The sequence below is a fragment of the Uloborus diversus genome, chromosome 3 (genome assembly GCF_026930045.1).
Source record: "Uloborus diversus isolate 005 chromosome 3, Udiv.v.3.1, whole genome shotgun sequence".
Classification (NCBI taxonomy): domain Eukaryota; kingdom Metazoa; phylum Arthropoda; class Arachnida; order Araneae; family Uloboridae; genus Uloborus; species Uloborus diversus.
Window position 1 is genome coordinate 15,905,817 of NC_072733.1, and position 20,775 is coordinate 15,926,591.

Consider the following 20,775-nt stretch of genomic DNA (forward strand, 5'->3'; position numbering starts at 1 on the left):
TGTTACGAATTTAATTTAAGTTCTTAAAACCGCTCAGTTGCATTCTTTCAGTGATGTTGCTTGTGCTGCTGACATCTATCGGCAGGTTTTTGAGTTACTGTTTCACTGTCCTGGTAGAAATGTGTGGAATTAAGAAGCAACTATGCAAACTGTTCTTATTTCTGATATGCTACTGCTTTGTAAATTTTCAAAGTTCCTGCGGACATTTCTCCCTCTTTGTGTATAAATTCATATAACGGTCCGGGTCCCCATGGACGTAGCCAGAGAGGGGCAACTGCCTCTCCCTAGAAGAGAACCTCTGACTCTTGCGCTCTTTCCAAATGTCAGCAAAGATGATTCAAAATTGAAATTTTAGGGCTTCAAATATGAAAAAATTCCGGGGGAGAGCCACATAACCTTTTTTCAGCCCTCATCTGACTAAAAATTACATAAAATATTTTTTTTCAAGGGGGGCGGGGACTAGAATTTCAAGCAGTTTTCAAGGTTCATACGGGGGGGGGGAGGCAATTAAAAACCACTATCTTGTTGTGCCTATGCTTCTTGCGGAACTAATGTTATATACCCCACCCTTGGCGACTTTTTCCAGCTGACTCCAAGAAAGCATCGCCAAGAAAACGATGTATGACGACATATGTCATAGCGATGCTTTTTTAGCGCCAACAGGAAAAATTCAGATAAAAAACATGATCAAAGCACCTCAGAACACAATATATATAAAAACATAAAACCACAAAAAAAAAAAAAAAACATCGCGAATATACGCTTCAAAAATACCAGAAACTAGAAAGTTTTTGTACACAAAGAACAATTACTAGAAAATATTTAAAATGCTTAAATTAAGAAATTACTATAACAGCTCACCAATGAAATATGTACCAATAGAAATAAAAGCTATTTTCCAACATGCATTTCATCGAGTAAAAACTTTTCTTATACTTTGCTAAAATAGAGCAAAGCGATTCACAAATTGGGATGTTTAAAGCGGAAAACATCACCAAAATCAATAACTGTTTCAGCCAAAAAACGCTTAGTTACTCAAATTTCAATGTATGAAAAGTAGAAATGTCTCAACAGAACATCCCAAACCATGGGCGTCGCTGACTCTTCGTTATTGGGGGGGGGGGGGGATTGATGCAATGGGGGGGGGGGGGGGGGGGGTAGAACAACCACCAAAAAGTTATATCCCCCCCCCCCCCACATTTTTTTTGGAAACGGAAACTTGAATTTCGTGATGTAAAAAGAAACGGGAAGCCTTCCATCTCAGAAATAAAAAGAATGAAATAATGAATATAAGTAAGAATTAAATAACTATCCGTGTGCTGAAAAGTAAAAGAAGATAAACCAAAGTTCATAGGCACAAATTTTCAGGAAACAGCAAGCACGTGTTTTGGAGTTACAAGAAACGCTTTTTCTATCTTAAAGAATGGAGTTTATGGATAGCTCATTTTTATAAAGGCGCTAAAGGAATCGAGAGTCCCCCAAGAGGGAAAATAAATTTGGGAGGTATTTTTCTAATGAGGATGTCTTCAAATATGTTTTTTTAAAAAAATCCAATAGCTGTACATCGTAATGCCTTTTTCAACGAAAAAAAAAAAAGAAAGCCGTACTTACCATAAATGAAATAAAATGGGCCTTGAAGTTTTGGAGAAATTGAGAATGATGGTTAATTCAGATTACAGAATTGTTTTTGACCGAAGATTGCTGTTCAAACAGCTCCGTTTTAATAGAAAATAACATACACCTTTTGCAAGGGGACAGACTCGGTCTTGATCTTAATTCTAAGAAAACATTTTCTTCTAAGACCATGTGATCAAGGGAAGGAAACACGAAGCGTACCCCAACGAAGGTTTATCACCCCCATCCGAGTGGTCAGAAAGATGGTGGGGGGATTTGAATGGTGGATCGTCGTTTTAATGAGTTTTGTTAGGAGGTGGGGAGTAAGATACAGGAAATAAGAAAAAAAAAGAAGTAGAAGGCAAAAAAGGCAAGTAAACGGACAGCGAACAGTGTGGGAATCAACTTTCAGATGGTTCCTCAAATGTTATAGATAAGGCAATGTTTGTGGGACAAGGGTTGTCATTTTCTGTTCGTTTTCTTAGATCAGCTGCTCTATTTTGGTCCAAAATCTTTTCTTCTTCTTTCTTTTTTTTTTCTAGTCACAAATGAATAAGACCAGAATTTTTTGAATGCGCATTTGTTGTTCTCAAATATTGAGGGGGACTTTTGGCGAGTTCAAAATATTGAGGGGGCCGTGTCCCCCTGTCCCCCGTGCCAACGACGCCTGTTTCCCAAACATAAACAATACAAAAATAACATACATAAATTTGCTATCCAGACATGCTTTCAAGATACCTATTATCTATATATATAAAAATGAATGTTTGTCTGTATGTCATCCATGAACTCAAAAACTACCCGGCCGATCTGGCTGAAACTTTCACCGTTTGTTATTTTTGGTACTGGGAATGTTTATAGACCAGTTCGAAAAAAATCCGATCGATAGTTCCTTTTTTATTCCAATTTAAGTCACAATCCATTGGATAAATACGAATAAAATTATCAGCTGCAGAAATTAATTCGCGTGAAAGATCTCATTGATAAGAAGTTAGCTGTTGCCATTTTTCTTGAGTTTGAACAAATAAATTCTTTCTTTATTGTTTTATGGCTTTCCATGCAACGTGGGGATTTAAAACTTTTTCTATTTGATATTTTTAGCGATTGATTGATCTTGCAAACTGCGTGAGTACAAAATTTGAGTACAGTCACGGCTTCACTTGATACCTGGACCGATTATTATGAAAATTGCAATATATATGTATTTTTCCACGGAGAAGGTGCATAATATATGCTCATTGAAGCCACTCGCCACCAGGTGGTACTGCAGAGTAGCAATTTCTGCCCCGTTCAACCAATTGTCATGAAAATCAGTACAATGATGTATTTTTTTGTTGGCGTAGCAACGCGCGTCGGGTACAGCTAGTATTTTACATAAAATAACACCTTCATATTTTTATAATATGATAGAGTCAACTTATTTTCAGAAATTCAGTACCTAAAGGAAGCACGTTTATAGAATATCTCTAAATAATTCGAGGCATCGATAAGAATTAACTTTTAGAATAAAATAAACGTATTATTTTTTGTAACATTAGTTTACATACAGTAAAAATAAAGTTAAAAACTACAAGAAACCCTCAACATTTTGTGAAAGCAAAGAATTTCGGAAGTGAGAGGGTTTTTTTTTTTTTTTTTTTTTTTTGAATAATTCTAAAGAAAAAAAGAATTTACCTTTTTATGGTATAAATCCTCACACTCAGTCTGTAAAAAGAAAAAAAAGAAAAAAAAAACATATTACAATGGCACCTTACAGATACACACCAATAAGTTGGACTTTGCTTTTAATTAACGTTCAAGTTTGAATAAACTGGCATTTTCTAATATTTATTCATCAAAACACAACTACTCAATTTAAACTAATATAAAATAAGCTTTCCTTTAAGGTATATTGCACGAAAAAACAAGAATCTCTCCTGCAGGAAACCGATAGCAAGTAAACATGTTTGAAGATATCTAAGATTGCCTTCGGGTTGCCAAACACAGGTCGCTAAGGATACCATGCTTAAAAAATTATCGCTACATTGGCAAGAAAAATATTTCAATTTTGTGCAAAACATCGGATTTCGCCAAATGGGGGGAGGGGGGTGTATCACATCCAGGGTTGGCTTTCTGCCGGCAGAAACTAGTTTTTGCCGTGCCAGTGGTAGAAACTGGTTATAACCGGTAAAAACCGGCAGAAACTGGCAAAAACTTAAAAATGTCTTTAATACCTCAAGTAATTAGTAAATGATATTTGTTTAAGTAAACTAAAAAATTAATCATTTCATCATTTAAAAAAATAAAATCCCATGCTATTGCCCTTGATTTAGTTCAGAAAGGGAACTTTCCAATTGCAGAGGCTCGTAGTATTTGGATTAATTTAACAAAGGATAAAAAATCATACAGGGGTGCTTAGGAAAGAGGAGTGACATACAGAATTAAACAGGCATTACTGATTGTAATTTGCTCACTTATATGCTTCCTCTAAATTGTTTGTGATTGAAATTATCATGTCATTTGCTTCAAGAAGAAAGTGCCAGAATTTTACTTGCCTAAATTTTGTACCTAATGTCACAGCTTTGCAAAACAAATTGGTCCCATTTCTCAAAACTTATTTTTCCAGTCAAATTTTTACCACAACCCCAGTTACTACACGGTGGACCAGTTATACAATAGATGAAAGTTTCACGAACATTGCTTGCTCCTTGATGCAGTGTCTGCTAGCCTCTTCTGTTTTAAGAATATTCCAAAACTTCTCATTTGTGAGCAGTAAATTGAGAACCTGTTTAGATTTTTGAAACCACCTTTTCTAAGAGGCAATTGCAAGGTCCAAACAATGTAACATTTGATTTCGAATTGTGATAATTTTGTAATAAAATTACAGTACTTTGGTTAACAATTATTTTTTCCATGCATTTTCTGTTGTATATCAAGAATTAATTTTTCATTTTGTGAGTTTTTGCCAGTTTCTGCCGCAAAGTGGCAGAAAGTGGTTTTTGCCATGCCGGTTTTAACCGGTTTCTACCAGTGGTTTTAACCGCCTTGGCAGAAACTTGCCAACCCTGATCACATCTGTACCCTGTTCTTGCCACTCCCTAATTGGAATCCTGGCTACGCCCATGATGATGGTCCCTTCCCCTGCCCATGGACGCTTCCGATCATACAGAGCCAGTCAGAAACAGGAGACAGAAGCATGACGAAATATCTTTGTGTCTAGTGTCTAGATAATTCGCAACTCCAACGAACTATAGGGGGCACTGAAGTCACTGTCTAATGGCGGAATTGAAAACTAAAACAAACGCACATGGTAACGAAGAAAATGCTAAAAGTGTTGTGATTTTTGTTCGTACGTATGAGTGTTTTGCTTTATTCTTTTTAAATTAATTTTCAAAGTCTTGTTGATATTCTGACCCACGTAGAAAGAAATGAGAATTCAAGAAGCATTACTAAACGTCAAACATTAATGCAAAGTACGTAGTTCGTAGTTCTAAGCAGCCATTTTCACGATGTTGAATTCGATATTTATCAATTCTTGATAAAACTAAATAATAATTGTGGCCTGACAAGAATAACAATTAATGCTAGAAAATTCAATATGACATTACAAATTGTTATCGAAAGATGATGATACTTTTTTGCTTTGCTTTGGCTAGCGCTTGTTTTCCATTTGTAGCTGAGTTATTTCTCTTGAATTCCCGAATCGGTTAATTTAAAAATTTTCTGTTTCGATTCTTCTAATTTCTGAGTTACGATTTAATTGTGTCATGTTATGCAAATCATCAACAAAATTCTCACGGATATATGGTGGTAGTTTTCTTTTCAGTTGATTGACAATTATTTCTTTTTACTTATCGAATTCTGTAATCTTACTACCATTTTATTCCACTCATGATAAAAATTGAAAATGGTTTAACTAAAAACGCGAAATCTCGCCAAGGCTACTTTGCTCGCACAATGCCAAAATTATAACCCTAAACAAATTTGGCGATACCTTTCAGCTGAGAATAAAAGGAATAAAGTAAATTTTTTCTCGGTTATTCATTTTGTTCTACGATAATATATTCAAGAAAATATTTTGCATACTGTCCATTCCAACTAAATGCTGCTGTAAAATATGGTAAGTTTAATTAATTTAAGATTAAAAAAACTCCCATATTCTTACAAATTCATACAAAACAATAAAATTTTTTACCTTGTAGAACGTTATCCAAGTTTGTTAATCCAGAATTTTCGCTTTCACCTATTATTAAGGAAATAATGAAAACTAACATTATTTTGAGGAGCTCGAGAATACTACTAAGGGACGAATTAATTTCTGTAGCGGAAAGCAAACTAAGACACATCGATTGCGTTAATAAATACTCAGAACAAACTGCCTGTGTTTACGTCAACAGACGCACATGGAACGCAACGTGGCAAAGTTTTAGTTGCATTCGCAGTTTTATAAATCACCGCAAGGTAGCGTATTCGAGCGCTGGAGTTCCGAATATCTTTGTGTTCCAGTTTCGAAAAAATCATTTTAATAATATTTCTTGTTGTTGTGTGATAAATGTTTCGCTCCTGTTGGGGGATGAGAAGTGAAGTGAGCTGAATAATAATAATGGAAGTAGAATGTAAACAAATAAAAAAACACGCTGTCTTTCATTGCCGGTGATATCAGATGAGATTTAACCATCAAATGGTATTGCGATGAAAATAAATTCATGTCTTTCAATAGAAATACAGTGAAGTCATTACAAATGCAAATAAATTTATTTTCTGGATTTATATTTGGGTCATTCCACGTCAATTCAACCAAGCCATGACACCCACCGACTCAGATTTTGATAAAACTTGGTGAGTTTTGTCCTTTAATGTAGAAAAGTATCCACATCAATTTTTTCTTCTCAATCTGCTTTAGTTTTCATTTTACAGCCAGTCAAAATTTTGAATTTTTCGTATTTTCCAAACTATGACGATTCTGCGCGTTGATTGAAAATAATTTGTATTTCATTTATTTTTCAGCCAATCTTTATGAAAATTTACAGTAATATTAATGAAAGTATGAGGATTTCAGAAAAAAATATAAAAAAAATTCTAAGTAATATTTTAAAAGTAGAAAAAAATTATTTTCGTATTTTTTTTTTCTAAAAGTATGAAATACGTTAAAGTCAATATCAACCAAAGGGAATGTGATAATCAAAAAAATTCTTTTCTCCTGATGATCTTAGATGTGTGTTCTGTCATTAAAAGAAATAAAATTAATGGCTTTTCCAGTTCTTTATATTTTTAGCTTAAAAATATATCTGCTTCATTGGTTTTCTTTTTCTTTTTTTTTAAATTTTATTTATTTATTTATTTATTTATTTTCCCACACTACTATCAAAAAATTAATGTATTAAAAAATATAAATATCTCAATAATTTGCTCATGAAATACCCTTAATTTTTATTTTAATCACAAAAATGCTATTTTTTTTACAAATTTCATTACATAGTACACTATTGCAGCCAGAAATACCTTCTGGAGGGGGTTTTTGGACCAAAAATACCTACTGCAAGGGGTTTTTGAACCAAAAATACCTTTTGAAAGGGGTTTTTTGATTAACAATACCTTCTGAAGGCGATTTCTTGATCAAAAATATCTTCTGAAAAGGGATGTTTTCATCAAAACAGTCCTTTTATATGCAGAAACTACTGTATTAGAATACACATATATGTTAAAACCAATGCCTTCGGGAGAATCTTAAAAGTGTGTTCTGCCATTTAAAGAAATAAAATTAATGGCTATTACATTTCTTTTTAGGTATGTAGGTATATATTTAAAACAAAATATTTTCGAAAAATTTTCATTACCCAATTTGTTTACATAGCTGTATTATTTGCTAGAATAAAGAGCCTACAAACAATTTTTAATGTATTATTTTATTAAACATTCAGCATCTATCAAATCAGCCTGTTATTCCTATTATTTACAAGATATTTTTTTATTTACTTTTTCTCTGAAATATTGATTCCACTTAAATGTTTTTCCAACTTCTTTATGAAGTATGATAATTAATATTTTATTACCTTTTGCAGAAATTCAAACTTTTTCAGAAATATTTTGTGATGCAGACAAATAGTTTGAATTCTTGTTCTGATTCAGTTCGTAGCTTTAGGAAAATTTGTTCATCTTCAGACAAATCATTAACATTTTTTATAACTTGTGTGCTCCATGACTAAATTTGTGACAGTGAGTTAATGTCAACTCTCCCACACTACATTTATCTTCCATTTAGGTAAACATAAGCAGCTCAAAGCACACAGAACATCTAAATGCAACTAACTGCAGTAGTTGTGGAATTAAAGTATCTCAAAGTTTGACTCGAATATCTGTCAGTTTCAGTCTTTATGTTCAGCAATTAATTTGCTTCTCTGTGTGTGGGAAAATACTTTTGCTCCTTGAAACATTGATCAAAAGAGAATATCAAATTTTAAGAAAACGTTTTTTTCTGACTCAACAGTATACTTATTTGTAACATTGAATCAGATGGCAATTAAGGAATAGTTTCAGAAAATACCTTTTAGAAACTCTCAGTTTAACAATATGATCCTTTTTCTTGCAATAAAACTAGAACAGTCTTGAAATTTATAACTTCTTGTACAGGATTATGAGTCTAGCTGTTTGGTAAAAATATACGGCGCATAATTATCATTTGACTGCAATTTCGAGTTTGAGTGCTTAAGAATTTTCTTTTATTTTTGAAAAATAATAGAATTGCTTTAATAACCAGATATTTAAAAAAAGGGTATTTTTTATCAACAAACATATTTGTATGCCCACTATTTCAACAAATTTCATGAACTCCTTTTTTACATACACTGCAAAGCAAGTTGCATAGTTTATTCCTTTGATTTTTTTTTTTTAACTGTGTAATTCACACTGTAGCAAGTTTCACCCAGAAAATTGATCTTAAGTAAAAATATTTTCCCCCATCCCTGATGTATTTTTGGGTTGCCAATCATTCCTTCTCTTTTTCATCACTAAAAGGTCATAGGAAATTGTTGCTAATAAACACGGCAACTCCTTGTCCCACTTTAATAGTGAAGCAGGCGTTCGCATATGCTCATTGTACTGTTTTCACTCAGTTTAATCGAATTTTCCGATCAAAAGCTACTGAGAAAACTATAGTATTTATATGCTTTCAACTTCATATACCCTGTACCCATAAGTTTAACTTCTTCAGCACTCTATGGAACTTGGCCTTGCAAGAGACAAATGAATAAATGATGAGTAAACAGCACATGAATTATAAACTTCCGCCATTACAATAGTATTTTTGAGAGCCCCCGTTCTACCCCTCAGCCCTCACGAACCCCTAGGGGTTTGCAAACCACTGGTTGGGAAACGTGTAGATGAAGAAGAATTTGTGTTTCACTTTTGAAGTAGCAGAACTTTTCACAGGCTGGAAGACATATGAGAGGAGAGCACTTTTAAATAGGCTACTATGTCAGTGGCGCAGCAAAGGGGGGGGGGGGTGAACCCCCAAGGCCAGGGGTCTGGCCAGAGCAAATTTGGGTCCGTTAACGGACCCTTCACAAAAATCTGATCAACCAAAACGGACCTTTCACAAAAATCCGATCAACCAAAACGGACCTTTCACAAAAATCCGATCAACCAAAACGGATCCTTCACAAAATTCTGGTAAACAAAAACGGATCTTTCACAAATTGTTTATTGAAAGAGCAAATCTCAAATTAAAATAATACAGCATATTTAAAGTTAAATTAGAGGAATCAACTTACACAAAATCAGCTAATTTTGCAAAAGAAAAAAAAATCGGCAATCTTGTGATACTCCTGCAAGCCATAAGTAACTACTACTGCCAAATAAATATAATGCCTGTTATTGGTTTCTTTGAAAGAAATTAACAGCTGAAAGTCAGTTTGGTTTATAATTTTGCTTGTTTGTTTTATGCAGCGGTGTTGTTGTAAACTTCTTTGGAAAAGCGTCAACATTCTCTGAATAGGCGTAGTAAGCACTTTTCTCCCCCCCCCCTCATGATTTAATCATCAATAATATACAGCGAAATGAATTTAGAACTGCAAAGGATAGTTTGGGTGGGACGGATGTGATCGCTTCAGATAGGGTTACAAAATGTAAACTTATCGCCACTTAGTGTCTGGTGGTGCGATGTTAAACTGTTATTTTGGGAGAAAGTTATATGGGTTTGGTTTTTCGATACTAAAAGGGATAATTAACTTTAAATAAACTTTTATTTACCGTTATTTTTTTCTATAGATGTCTACATTTTGAAAAACGCAATCTTTTTACATCCAATAGAGAATCATATTTTATTCTTTTTTTCAAGCTAACTTTGCTTTATTAGGATGCAAATAAATGAAAAGTCTCTTTATTTTTGTAACAAAGCTTATTTCAAGTTTTTAAAGGGGAATTCCATTTTCTCTTATGAGTCGATAATTAAAATGCTGAATCGATGGTTTTTTTTATTTATTTATTTTTGCTTCAACTCTGTTCAGATATTAATGATATGTTTATCATAGGACTCTAAAATGCAATTCAAAAGTAATTTTATCACAAATATTTATTTTACAAGCCGTTTTTATATTTTTGATTCCTTCACTTTGAGGATTGCAATCTCTTTGCATCCGCAGTGGAAATCTGATTTTTCGAATTTTCGATGTTTAGTACGCTTAGTTAAGAAGTAAACAAATAAAATATTTTTTTATTTTTGTGAAAATCATGGAGTTTATAAGGTTTGAACGAAACTCTGCTCTTAAGCAGTGTCTTGGGTTAAAAAGTTAAATGCTGAACCCCTGCCTATTTTTTTTTCTTACAGTTATTTTAAATACTATACAAAAAACATTTCTAGTATAATTTAACATGATGTAGAATGGTAGATATATATTGAAACTTGAGGGGTGCCCATCTCCCAGGGAGCGATGCCTCCCTCCTCTCTTCAAATACTAGAAAAACACTCAAGAATGATATTCTCAACAGAAAAGAGAGAAAACACTCAACTTTAAGTGTCAATGATGCAGTTTCCACCATCTCAAGAGTCTAAACTTTCGTTTTTACAAGAAAAAAATTTTTTTTTTAATTATTTGATTTTTCACAAAAATAATTGATTTTTCACAAAATTATTTTATTTTTCACAAAAAACGGACCTTGTGAAAAATCCTGGACAAACCCCTGCCCAAGGCATTGGTTTTAACATACATGTGTCTTCTAATAGTACAATAGTTTATGCATATGAAAGGACTGTTTTGATGAAAAAATCCCCTTTCAGAAGATACTTTTGATCAAGAAATCCCCTTCAGAAAGTATTGTTGATCAAAAAACCCCTCCAGAAGGTATTACTGAAGCAAAAAACCCTTCCAGTAGGGATTTGTGGTCCAAAAAACTCCCTCCAGAAGGTATTTCTGGTTGCACTAGTGTACAATGAAATTTGTAAAAAAATAGCATTTTTGTGATTAAAATAAAAATTAAGAGTATTTCATGTGCAAATTATTGAGATATTTATATTTTTGAATACATTCATTTTTTGATAATAGTGTGGAAAAATAAATAAATAAAAAAAAATTGAAAAAAAAAAAAAAAATGAAGCAGATATATTTTTAAGCTAAAAATATAAAGAACTGAAAAAGCCATTAATTTTATTTTTTTTAATGGCAGAACACACATTTAAGATCATCAGGAAAAAAGAACTTTTTTGATTATCATATTCCCTTTGGTTGATATTGACTTTAACGTATTTCATACTTTTTTTCTACTTTTAAAATATTACTTAGAATTTTTTTATATTTTTTTCTGAAATCCTCATACTTTCATTAATATTACTGTAAATTTTCATAAAAATTGGCTGAAAAATAAATGAAATACAAATTATTTTCAATCAACGTGCAGAATCGTCATAGTTTGGAAAATACGAAAAATTCAAAATTTTGACTGGCTGTAAAATGAAAAGTAAAGCAGATTGAGAAGAAAAAATTGATGTGGATACTTTTCTACATTAAAGGACTAAACTCACCAAGTTTTATCAGAATCCATGTCGGTGGGTGTCAAAATGCCATTTTTTTTGGTTGAATTGACATGGAATGACCCATTTCTATAATTCAATGGTTCCTACTTTTTTACATTTTCGTTATGTGCTTAGCATTTTGCTGATTTATTTAGTTGATTTTAATGTAAAACATACGTTTGGATACATTTTCATGTTTCATCATTTCTAGAAGGTTTTTTGTAGCTAGTCTAAAGGATGAAAAAAAATTGTATGAAATTTCTATGATTTTTTTCTTTGTCAAATCGTTCGCTAACATAACAGTGACGTGGCAGGGGTAAGGGGGGTCACCAGGGGGAGGGGGACTATAGTTTACAAGAAATTTCAAACATTTAGAAAATTTTAAATTTCTGGTTCAAAGTTGCATTATGTCTTATTTTTTTTTAAATGAAAAATTTGACCTTTTTAATCTGTATCATAAGAATCCACTTCTAAACCTGAAAATATACTTCTTGCCCCTCCATCAGAGCTGTCCAGAAGCCATGTTAGCCTATTCAGAAAGTTGAGGCCAGCCCATGGTGGGAGGGGGGGAAGATGGGGTGCTTGGAATATGAGTAGTATGTTTTATGGGGAAAAGGGGGGGGGGTGCAAGAATCAAAATGGACATGAGGCTTGCCTTGGCTCTTGGTGGCCCTGCCCTCCGCTATCTTCAATATTATGTGCAAGAATTAGAGTAAAGTATCATGTTATCAGTTATATGTTTATCCAAGCAAAAACAAAAAACCTTTATCATACTATAAACAAGCTAAATTTTTTAAGTTTAATAATGTTTACTTTTACATTTTACAGCTATTTGTAGAGAAGGATGCCATCCTGTGCATGGATATTGTGATCGGCCAGGACAATGCAAGTAAGTTAAAAAAAAATTATGTATCAAAAGAAAGGTTCCATGACAGAAACTTATTGGAAACAGCTATATTTTAAAGATAAGATTACAATCATATCTAATGACTTCTCCATTGCAATAATTACATTAAATGAATGTGCTGTTATAGCCTGATGGCAGAAATAATGCAACTTCGTGTGAAACATCATGCTTGCCTTCTTTCAAATGCACAAAGTTATAACATAAATTTTCTTAGTATTATTATTAGCTTGTTTTAAAAAGTTATTTCTTTTACTTTTAGAGGGATTTTTGAATTTTGAGTCTTTTGCAAAATTTTAATGATTTGCTACCACTGGACTATAGTATCAAAGATCTACCAGAGCAATATGATAACTAATCATCTAGCAGTTTGATATTTTTGGAACAGAAAAAATCTTGTAAAATTAATTTCTCCAAAATATTTTAAAGCATAACATTTCAGGTGGTACTTAGATGGTTCTAAAGACAAAAATATGCTCATTAACTTAATCTATTGGGTGAGTGCAAAAGTTCGTGCGGAGTTGCAATAGATGGCGTTAGAACGGGCGTAACGTGTTGTCATTAATACCACTATCTACGTAAGTCAGATCGTTGGAAAGGTGACATGTGCAGCTTTCATTCCAATCAAAATAATTTGTGCAGATACAAACTGCTTCGAGAAAGATTACTTTTAAAATGAGTGTTGATAAAATGCATTTACGGCATGTTATGCTTTACGAGTTTCGGAAGGGAATAAACGTTGCAGCAGCCGTAAAAAACATTCAAGATGTTTATCAAGATCAAGCACCAGCTAAACGAACTGTGGAAAAATGGTTCGCAAAATTTCGTTGCAGAGATTTTAAGCTAGAAGACGAGCTACGCTCAGGTCGACCTTCCGACATTGATGACGACGTTTTGCGTTCTTTAGTTCAGAATACTCCGTGAATTTCAACAGAGGAAGTTGCTACAGCACTTAACGTTGACCGATCAACTGCTTTTCGGTGTTTAAAAAAAATTGGATTTAATTTAAAGCTCGATATATGGGTGCCCCATTTGTTGACCGAGAGCAACAAAATCCAGCGAATTTCTGCTGCCGTATCTTTACTCACGCGGCTCAAAAACGAGCCGTTTTTGGATTGATTAGTGACGGGCGATGAAAAATGGGTCCTGTACAACAACGTTCAGCGCAAACGCACATGGAAACAGGCAGGTGAACATGGTGACGCAATGGCAAAGGCCAGTTTGCACCCGATGAAGGTGATGCTCTGTGTTAGGTGGGATTGCAAGGGTATAATTTATTTTGAGTTTCTCCCCGCCGGCCAAACGATTGATTCGGACAAGTACTGTCGTCAATTAACTAATCTGAACCGAGAAATCAAACAGAAACGTCCGAGTTTGTCAAATCGCAAAGGCGTAGTCTTTCATCAAGATAACGCTAGACCACACGTTTCAAGACAGACGCTACGCAAACTGAACAGCCTGAAATGGAATGTCCTAACTCATCCACCGTATTCTCCTGATGTCGCACCATCGGATTATCACTTATTCCGGTCATTGCAAAATCATTTAAATGGAAAAAAACTTGACTCTTTGAATGCCTTACAAAACATCGTGTCTTCGTTCTTCGAATCTAAACCACGCAGTTTTTATGATCGGGGCATCCGTATGCTGCCAGAACGTTGGAAGAAGATTATAGACAACGATGGAGAATATATCATTGATTGAATAAAGAGTTTTGCTTGCCTAATCACTGTATGACTTTCTTTCACAAACTCCGCACGAACTTTTGCACTCACCCAATAGTTTCATCATTGCATACAGTAGGTTTTAGGAGAAGCCATTGAGTGCACAACATTAGGTGACAACAAAAATGTGTGTAAAATGTTTGGACATATCTTCAAATCCATAAAAGGGTTCATGTGCAGATGGCAGAAAATATCTGGAAAACCTTATGACCTGGTTTCAAATTCTCCCTGTACAAACTTCCCCTTCTTTTGTAAACACAAATTGCATTTGCATGCCGCAACCGGTCGCTACCAGTCGTTTGGTCACATGACAGCCAATGATTTCAGCAGTTATTCAAATCAGCAGTGGTTAAATCAACCAATCAGCGAGATTAAATTGTGATTGACCGGTGAAGCTATAGAACGACTTCGGAAACAACCAGTTAACCGGTAGCTGTATTAGAACATTATGGTGAGTCACCAGTTGACCAGTAGCGGTATGCGAACAAAACCACAGTGGAACCTCGTTAAAATAACCTCAAATCGATTCATCTAAGTCTTAATTCTAGCCTTAGTCTATCTTATCTGAACAATAATTAATAACTAACAATAGGATGAGGATATCAATCGTCTGAAATACAATGAAATATTATTTGTGTAGACATTATTTCAGGTGTTTTATATCACCAAGACTATCCAGAATTAGCAGAATTTTAAAAGTTGTCTAAAATTGTTAATTTAATAAAAATAAAAGAAAAATACAGTGAACAAGTGTTTAAAATTTTAAGTTGACATGATGAATTGCATGCATATTTTTTGAATGAAAATGTGTTTTTTTCCTTTTTATAGTTGCAGACATGGGTGGAAATCAGAGCTTTGTGATCATTGCATTCCTTACCCAGGATGTAAACATGGATATTGTGATGGTAGTCCCTGGCAATGCATTTGTGATGTAAACTGGGGTGGAATACTTTGTGATCAAGGTACTATTTTTCTCTGTATATCATATATACATAAACTAAAAGTTATAAAGGAATTTATAACTTTACTTTAATTATGCTCAAGTACAGTTTATATTTAGAAAAGTAAATAGAAACCTCCAAGTAAAAGTAGAATATTGAACAAAATAAGTAATAATTTTGAAATAATTAGTTTAATAATTGTAATGAGACTGTTCTCATCAATGGTAGAAATCTCAAGTACATTAGTCGGGGGGGAGGGAGGATCATGGTCCAGACTGCCTTTGAAATGTTTAGGAGATGCTTTTAGGGATAAATTCATTTTGGGGGAAGTCTCATACTGGGAGGGTCTCACTGATATTTGGGGGAGGGGGGGACCACTGCTTTTGCACCAAATAAAACCAATACTATAATGCAAATGGTATTTTAGGCTAAACACACTTAAAAACTCCAAGTACAAGCAAACAATGAAGTGGCAGCTAATAGATAATAAAATAATTAAATAAGAAAATATAATTAGTATCAAATTGATATAATACTAAAAAGTAAAACAGTTCAGTTGTCTTTGGTTGGGGTTAAAATTTTCTTGTTCATTAAATACTAAAAATAAATACATCACTTCAATTGTTTATGTAGTTTAGCTGTTAAATATGTGCCTTAATTATTGAGAAGGATGATGCACATAAATATAATTTTCAAGAACATGTACACATTTGCAAAAAATTGTTGCTTTCAAAGACTTAAAGTTTCTAGTGGCTCACATTGTTGTTCATTTCCAAAAGTCAAACATGTTTGAGCTTCTTGGTTGTGGAAACAAATTGTCTGATAGTTTTTATGCCATTATTATTTCTAGTAAAAAAAAAAAAAAAAACTGCAAAAATTGTTATTTAATAAAGGTTTTTATTCTATTTTTGATCAATAAAGTATTAATGTGCAGTTTGCTGAAAATAACTCAAATACCCATACATAATGTGAAAATCTTTTTGATTGATTAAAAATAATTATATATATATAAAATCAATGGAATTAATAAGAAATTAGCTTAAAAGTTTTTAAATCTGAATCAAGTTGTATACAAATATGCCGAAGCAAAGTAATGATGTACAACTTATTTTACTTAAGATAATCAATAGTACAGGACTGTCACATAAAAAAAAATCACAATTTATAAGTATTTTCTGAAAAATATCTTCATCTTTCTCATATATTGTGAAAAAAATCTCCCCAAATTTATGTCTAAGCACTTCTGCTCATGTCACCTTTTAACTTCTTAGTATAAAGTGACCAGACGTCCCAATTTTTGCATGATAGTCCTCGCTGGCTGAATGTCCAACTAAAATGTCCCGTTTTCCCTTAAAGTACCGCTAAAGTTCTGCTTTTTTGTTAAAATTTCACCAAAAATGGGAAATATGAATAGATAAGACTTTTCAACATTTTTGCGTATCTTCATTGTTAACAGTTAAATATCGTCCTTCAACCAAGATACACTTTTCGTATTAATTCATGTAATCTTTAGATTTTTGAGAGGCAAAGAAAATTTGCTAATGAAAATTGCTTCCAATAGTACATATGACGAACACCTTTATAGTTATGTGCTGTGAGCTTCAGTTACTGACTGCATATGGAGTTACTTTTCAACTTACCATCTTTATAGGTACATCTGAATTACTTCTCATTTATCAATTATACTCTTTTTCAAAATTCAAGAACAATTGCTATGATTTCATAAAGTGTGTAAATTGTAAAAGGGCAGGCGAGGCTTAATTCAGAATCATTTTTCCTGATGACATAGTGAGCCTCTGAAAAAGAATAGTCATTACCCCACTTGTAAGTGACATGTTCCGAGTTTTAGTTTGAAAATTTTGGTCATATTTATCTAAGTATCTTTTTTGTTATACTCACTTTCTACTGCATTCTCTGCACTTAACAATATTTTGCTAGGAATTCAATCTATGTGACACTGAAATATTTCAAAGGTGATATAAATGGGACCACATAAGCAATTATAGTGTTACAGCCTAATCATATGTCTATTAATGCATTAGAGAATTTCTGCTTATTTATCTAGGAATTCAGAAAAGTAACATATGTGAGATGACCTTATATTGAAGTCTGACTGTATAAGAATGCATCAAGATATGTTATTGAAATGAAGCATAAAATGTGTACATAAAACATTTCTTTTTTTAGATCTAAACTATTGTGGAAGACATCGACCTTGTCAAAACTTAGGAACCTGTCAAAATGTAGCCCCTGATCAATATAAGTGTATATGTCCACAAGGTTTTTCTGGACGCAACTGTGAAATAGGTAAATAAGAAATCTGTGTTTTTTTCAATGTGTTTCTAAAGAATTATTAATAACTCAGGGTCTGTCCAGAGGAAATTTGGGTCCGTTAAGGACCCTTCACAAAAATCTGATCAACCAAAACCGACCTTTCACAAAATCCCGATCAACCAAAACCGACCTTTCACAAAATCCCGATCAACCAAAACGGACCCTTCACAAAATTCTGATAAACAAAAATTGATCTTTCACAAATTGTTTATTGAAAGAGCAAACCCCAAATCAAAATAACTCAGCGTATTTCCGTGTATAAAAATGATAATGTTCGGAACCTTTTTTAAAGTTAAATTAGAGGGATTAGCTTATACAAAATCTGCTAATTTTGCACAAAAAAAATCGGCACTGTTGTGATGCTCCTGCAAGTGATAAATAACTACTACCGCCAAATAAATATAATGCTTGTTGTTGGCTTCTTTGAAAGAAATTTATAGCTGAAAGTCAGTTTGGTTTATAATTTTGCTTGTTTGTTTTATACAGCGGAGTTGTTGTAAACTTCTCTGAAAAAGCATCTTCTCTGAATAGGCGTCGTAATCGCTTTTCTCCCCGCTCGTGATTATAATAAACCATTATATACTGCGAAATTAACTTAGGGGCCATTCATTAATTATGTAAGGATTTTGGCAATTTTTGACCCCCCTCCCCCCATGTAAGGGTAAGTAAGACTTTTCACCCCCCCCCCAATCTTACATAAGATTCAATTTCGTTTTTCAATGTAATAAAATAACGTATCTTACATTACTAGAATCGTTATCAAATTCATTATTGTAATTTTTTTAAAAAACATTTTTGAGCAAAGAAATATTTACTAAATATTTTTTGTATATGATTTGATACTAATTTAAAATAAGACATGCCATGCACAGTGTGATTATTTAATTATATTTTACCTATTCATTCTTTGTAAAACAAGTAAAAAACGCTCATCCTAATACGTTTTTTACCTTCCAGAAGCAAATGAAATATGATCTGTGCCAAACCACTTGACCGCATGATTTCTAATATAAAATATCGACTTGGAAAAATGTTACGCTAGAATCCCCCCTCCCCCTCGGGACCCTTACGTAATTAATGAATGGCCCCTTAGAACTGCAAAGTATAGTAAGGGTGGGAGGAAAATGTGATCGCTTCAGATAGGGTAACCAACTTTAAACTTATCGCCACTTAGTGTCTGGCCGTGCGATGTTTAACTGTTATTTTGAGAGAAAGTTATATGGGTTTGATTTTTCGATGCTACAAAAGATATTTTAACCGTTTTTTCTTTAGATGCCTACATTTTGAAAAACGCAATCTTTTTACATCCGATATGAGAATCATGTTTTATTCGTTTCTCAAGCTAACTTCTCTTTAATAGGATGCAAATAAATGAAAAGTCTCTTGATTTTTGTAAGAACGCTTATTTCAAGTTTTTAAAGCGTAATTCCATTTTCTTTAATGAGTCAAAAATTAAAATGCTGAAGCTGAAGCAATGATTTATTTTTCTTTTTTCTTTTTTTTGCTTCAACTGTGTCCAGATATTAATGATATGTTTATCATAGGGCTCTAAAATTCTAAAATAATTTTATCAGAAATTTTTAATTTATAAGTCGTTTTTATACTTTTGATGCCTTCACTTTGAGGATTGCAATCTCTTTGCATCCGCTAGTTTTTTTTTTTTTGTTTGTTTTTTGTAAAAAGCAAAGAGTTTATAAGTTTTAAACAAAATTCTGTGCTTTTTAACAGTGTCTTGGTTAAAAAAGTTAAATGCTGAACCTCCCCCCCCCCCTCCTGAATTGCTTTGCTACAATTATTTTAAATACTATACATATAACATTTCTAGTATAATTTAACATAATGTAGAATGGTAAATAAATATTAATACTTGACCACCCCCCGGAATACTCGAAAAACACTCAAGAAAAATATTCTCAACAGAAAAGAAGGAAAACACTCAGCTTTAAGTGTCAATGATGCAGTTTGCGTCATCTCAAAATTCTAATATTTCGTTTTTACAAAACTTTTTTTTTTTTGCAAAATTATTTGATTTTTCACAAAATAAATTGATTTTTCACAAAATAAATTGATTTTTCACAAAATTATTAGATTTTTCACAAAAAACGGACCCTGTGAAAAAGCCTGGACAGAGACCCCTGCAACTAGTCACGCATGCTTCTATTGAAGTTTTTGTAAAGTTTATAATTATGAACAATCATAAATTCTGCCCGCTCAAGCGTAATGAATCTTTTCGGCTGTAAGTCTAGTCTGATTTTAGTCACTTTATTAGTCCTTAATGAAGATAGCCTTCTTACAGCTATCTAACCCCTTACTCATTACAGCCTCTTGCAGTAAGCTGTTAAAGTGCCCACAACCCTACTACGGTAATTATTTTTCTATGTTAACCTGATACTTGAATAGCTTAAAATAATGACCCCTTGTTTTGCTTTCCATGCACAACAGTGATTGTGAAATCCTCATTACCACAACATTTTGGGCTGCTTAGGCAAGATGGAAGTTTTCCTCCCAATCAAAATATTTCCTGTAAAATATTTAAAACACCTAGAAAAATTTACAGTAGGAAATTCTGGCAAGCAATAATAGACTTGTGTTTGCACCCAAAGCATGCCACCTCAGAACGGTTGGACATGTACATAAATTCTGAGAACTACAGATTTTAGTCTGTGACATGAATGACAACAGAAAAGTTTCATACATAAAGTCAACATAAAGCACAGCTTCATATAACAACTTCAGTCAACATATGCTACTTCCCTCTCGGGTTTCAAACGTGAACTAGGGAAGTAGCAGAATAAGAAAAAGACTGATAGCTATCTTCAGCTGTAGCTGGTCATGAGAGAAAAGATAGCATTAACTCTATTAGATTGATGAGCATAGAACCTGGAAGTATAGAAAAGAATTAGAAAGTGTTCTTCATGTTCAAAAGATGGCAATTATGTGTTGGTATCTTCTCGGGTTCTGTCTAAAGTGAAGTGTTCTTTAATTGGTTCCTTTCTTGCTGATAATTACAGAAAAACCTTATGTTGTTCATTTTTTACAATTACACTTTTGTGATTCCTTTACGACGACACTTTGTGCAACACTCCAGGGTGATGTGATAAATTATGTTGAATAGTATATGTATAAAATAAGATTTTAACTTGCTTTCTATTTGAACTTTTTTTGGTAGCCCATTTATTTTTCTCCATGCTGATGATGTTTTGAATGAAAAAAAAAGAAAGAAAAATAGAAAACAAAAATATGTCAACAGCCCCCCATAAAGCTATCATGGCC

The 20,775-nt window shown here is 33.0% G+C and overlaps 1 protein-coding gene across 1 annotated transcript in view; it reads left to right on the forward strand.

Annotated features, from left to right (window-relative positions):
• Positions 1-20,775, forward strand: part of LOC129218236 (protein jagged-1-like) — a 140,314-nt gene that overhangs the window by 81,912 nt on the left and 37,627 nt on the right. Inside the window, exons 4-6 of the mRNA XM_054852461.1 lie at positions 12,428-12,488; positions 15,056-15,189; positions 17,356-17,475. Coding sequence (XP_054708436.1) covers positions 12,428-12,488; positions 15,056-15,189; positions 17,356-17,475 — 315 coding nt within the window. The remainder of the gene's footprint in view (positions 1-12,427; positions 12,489-15,055; positions 15,190-17,355; positions 17,476-20,775) is intronic.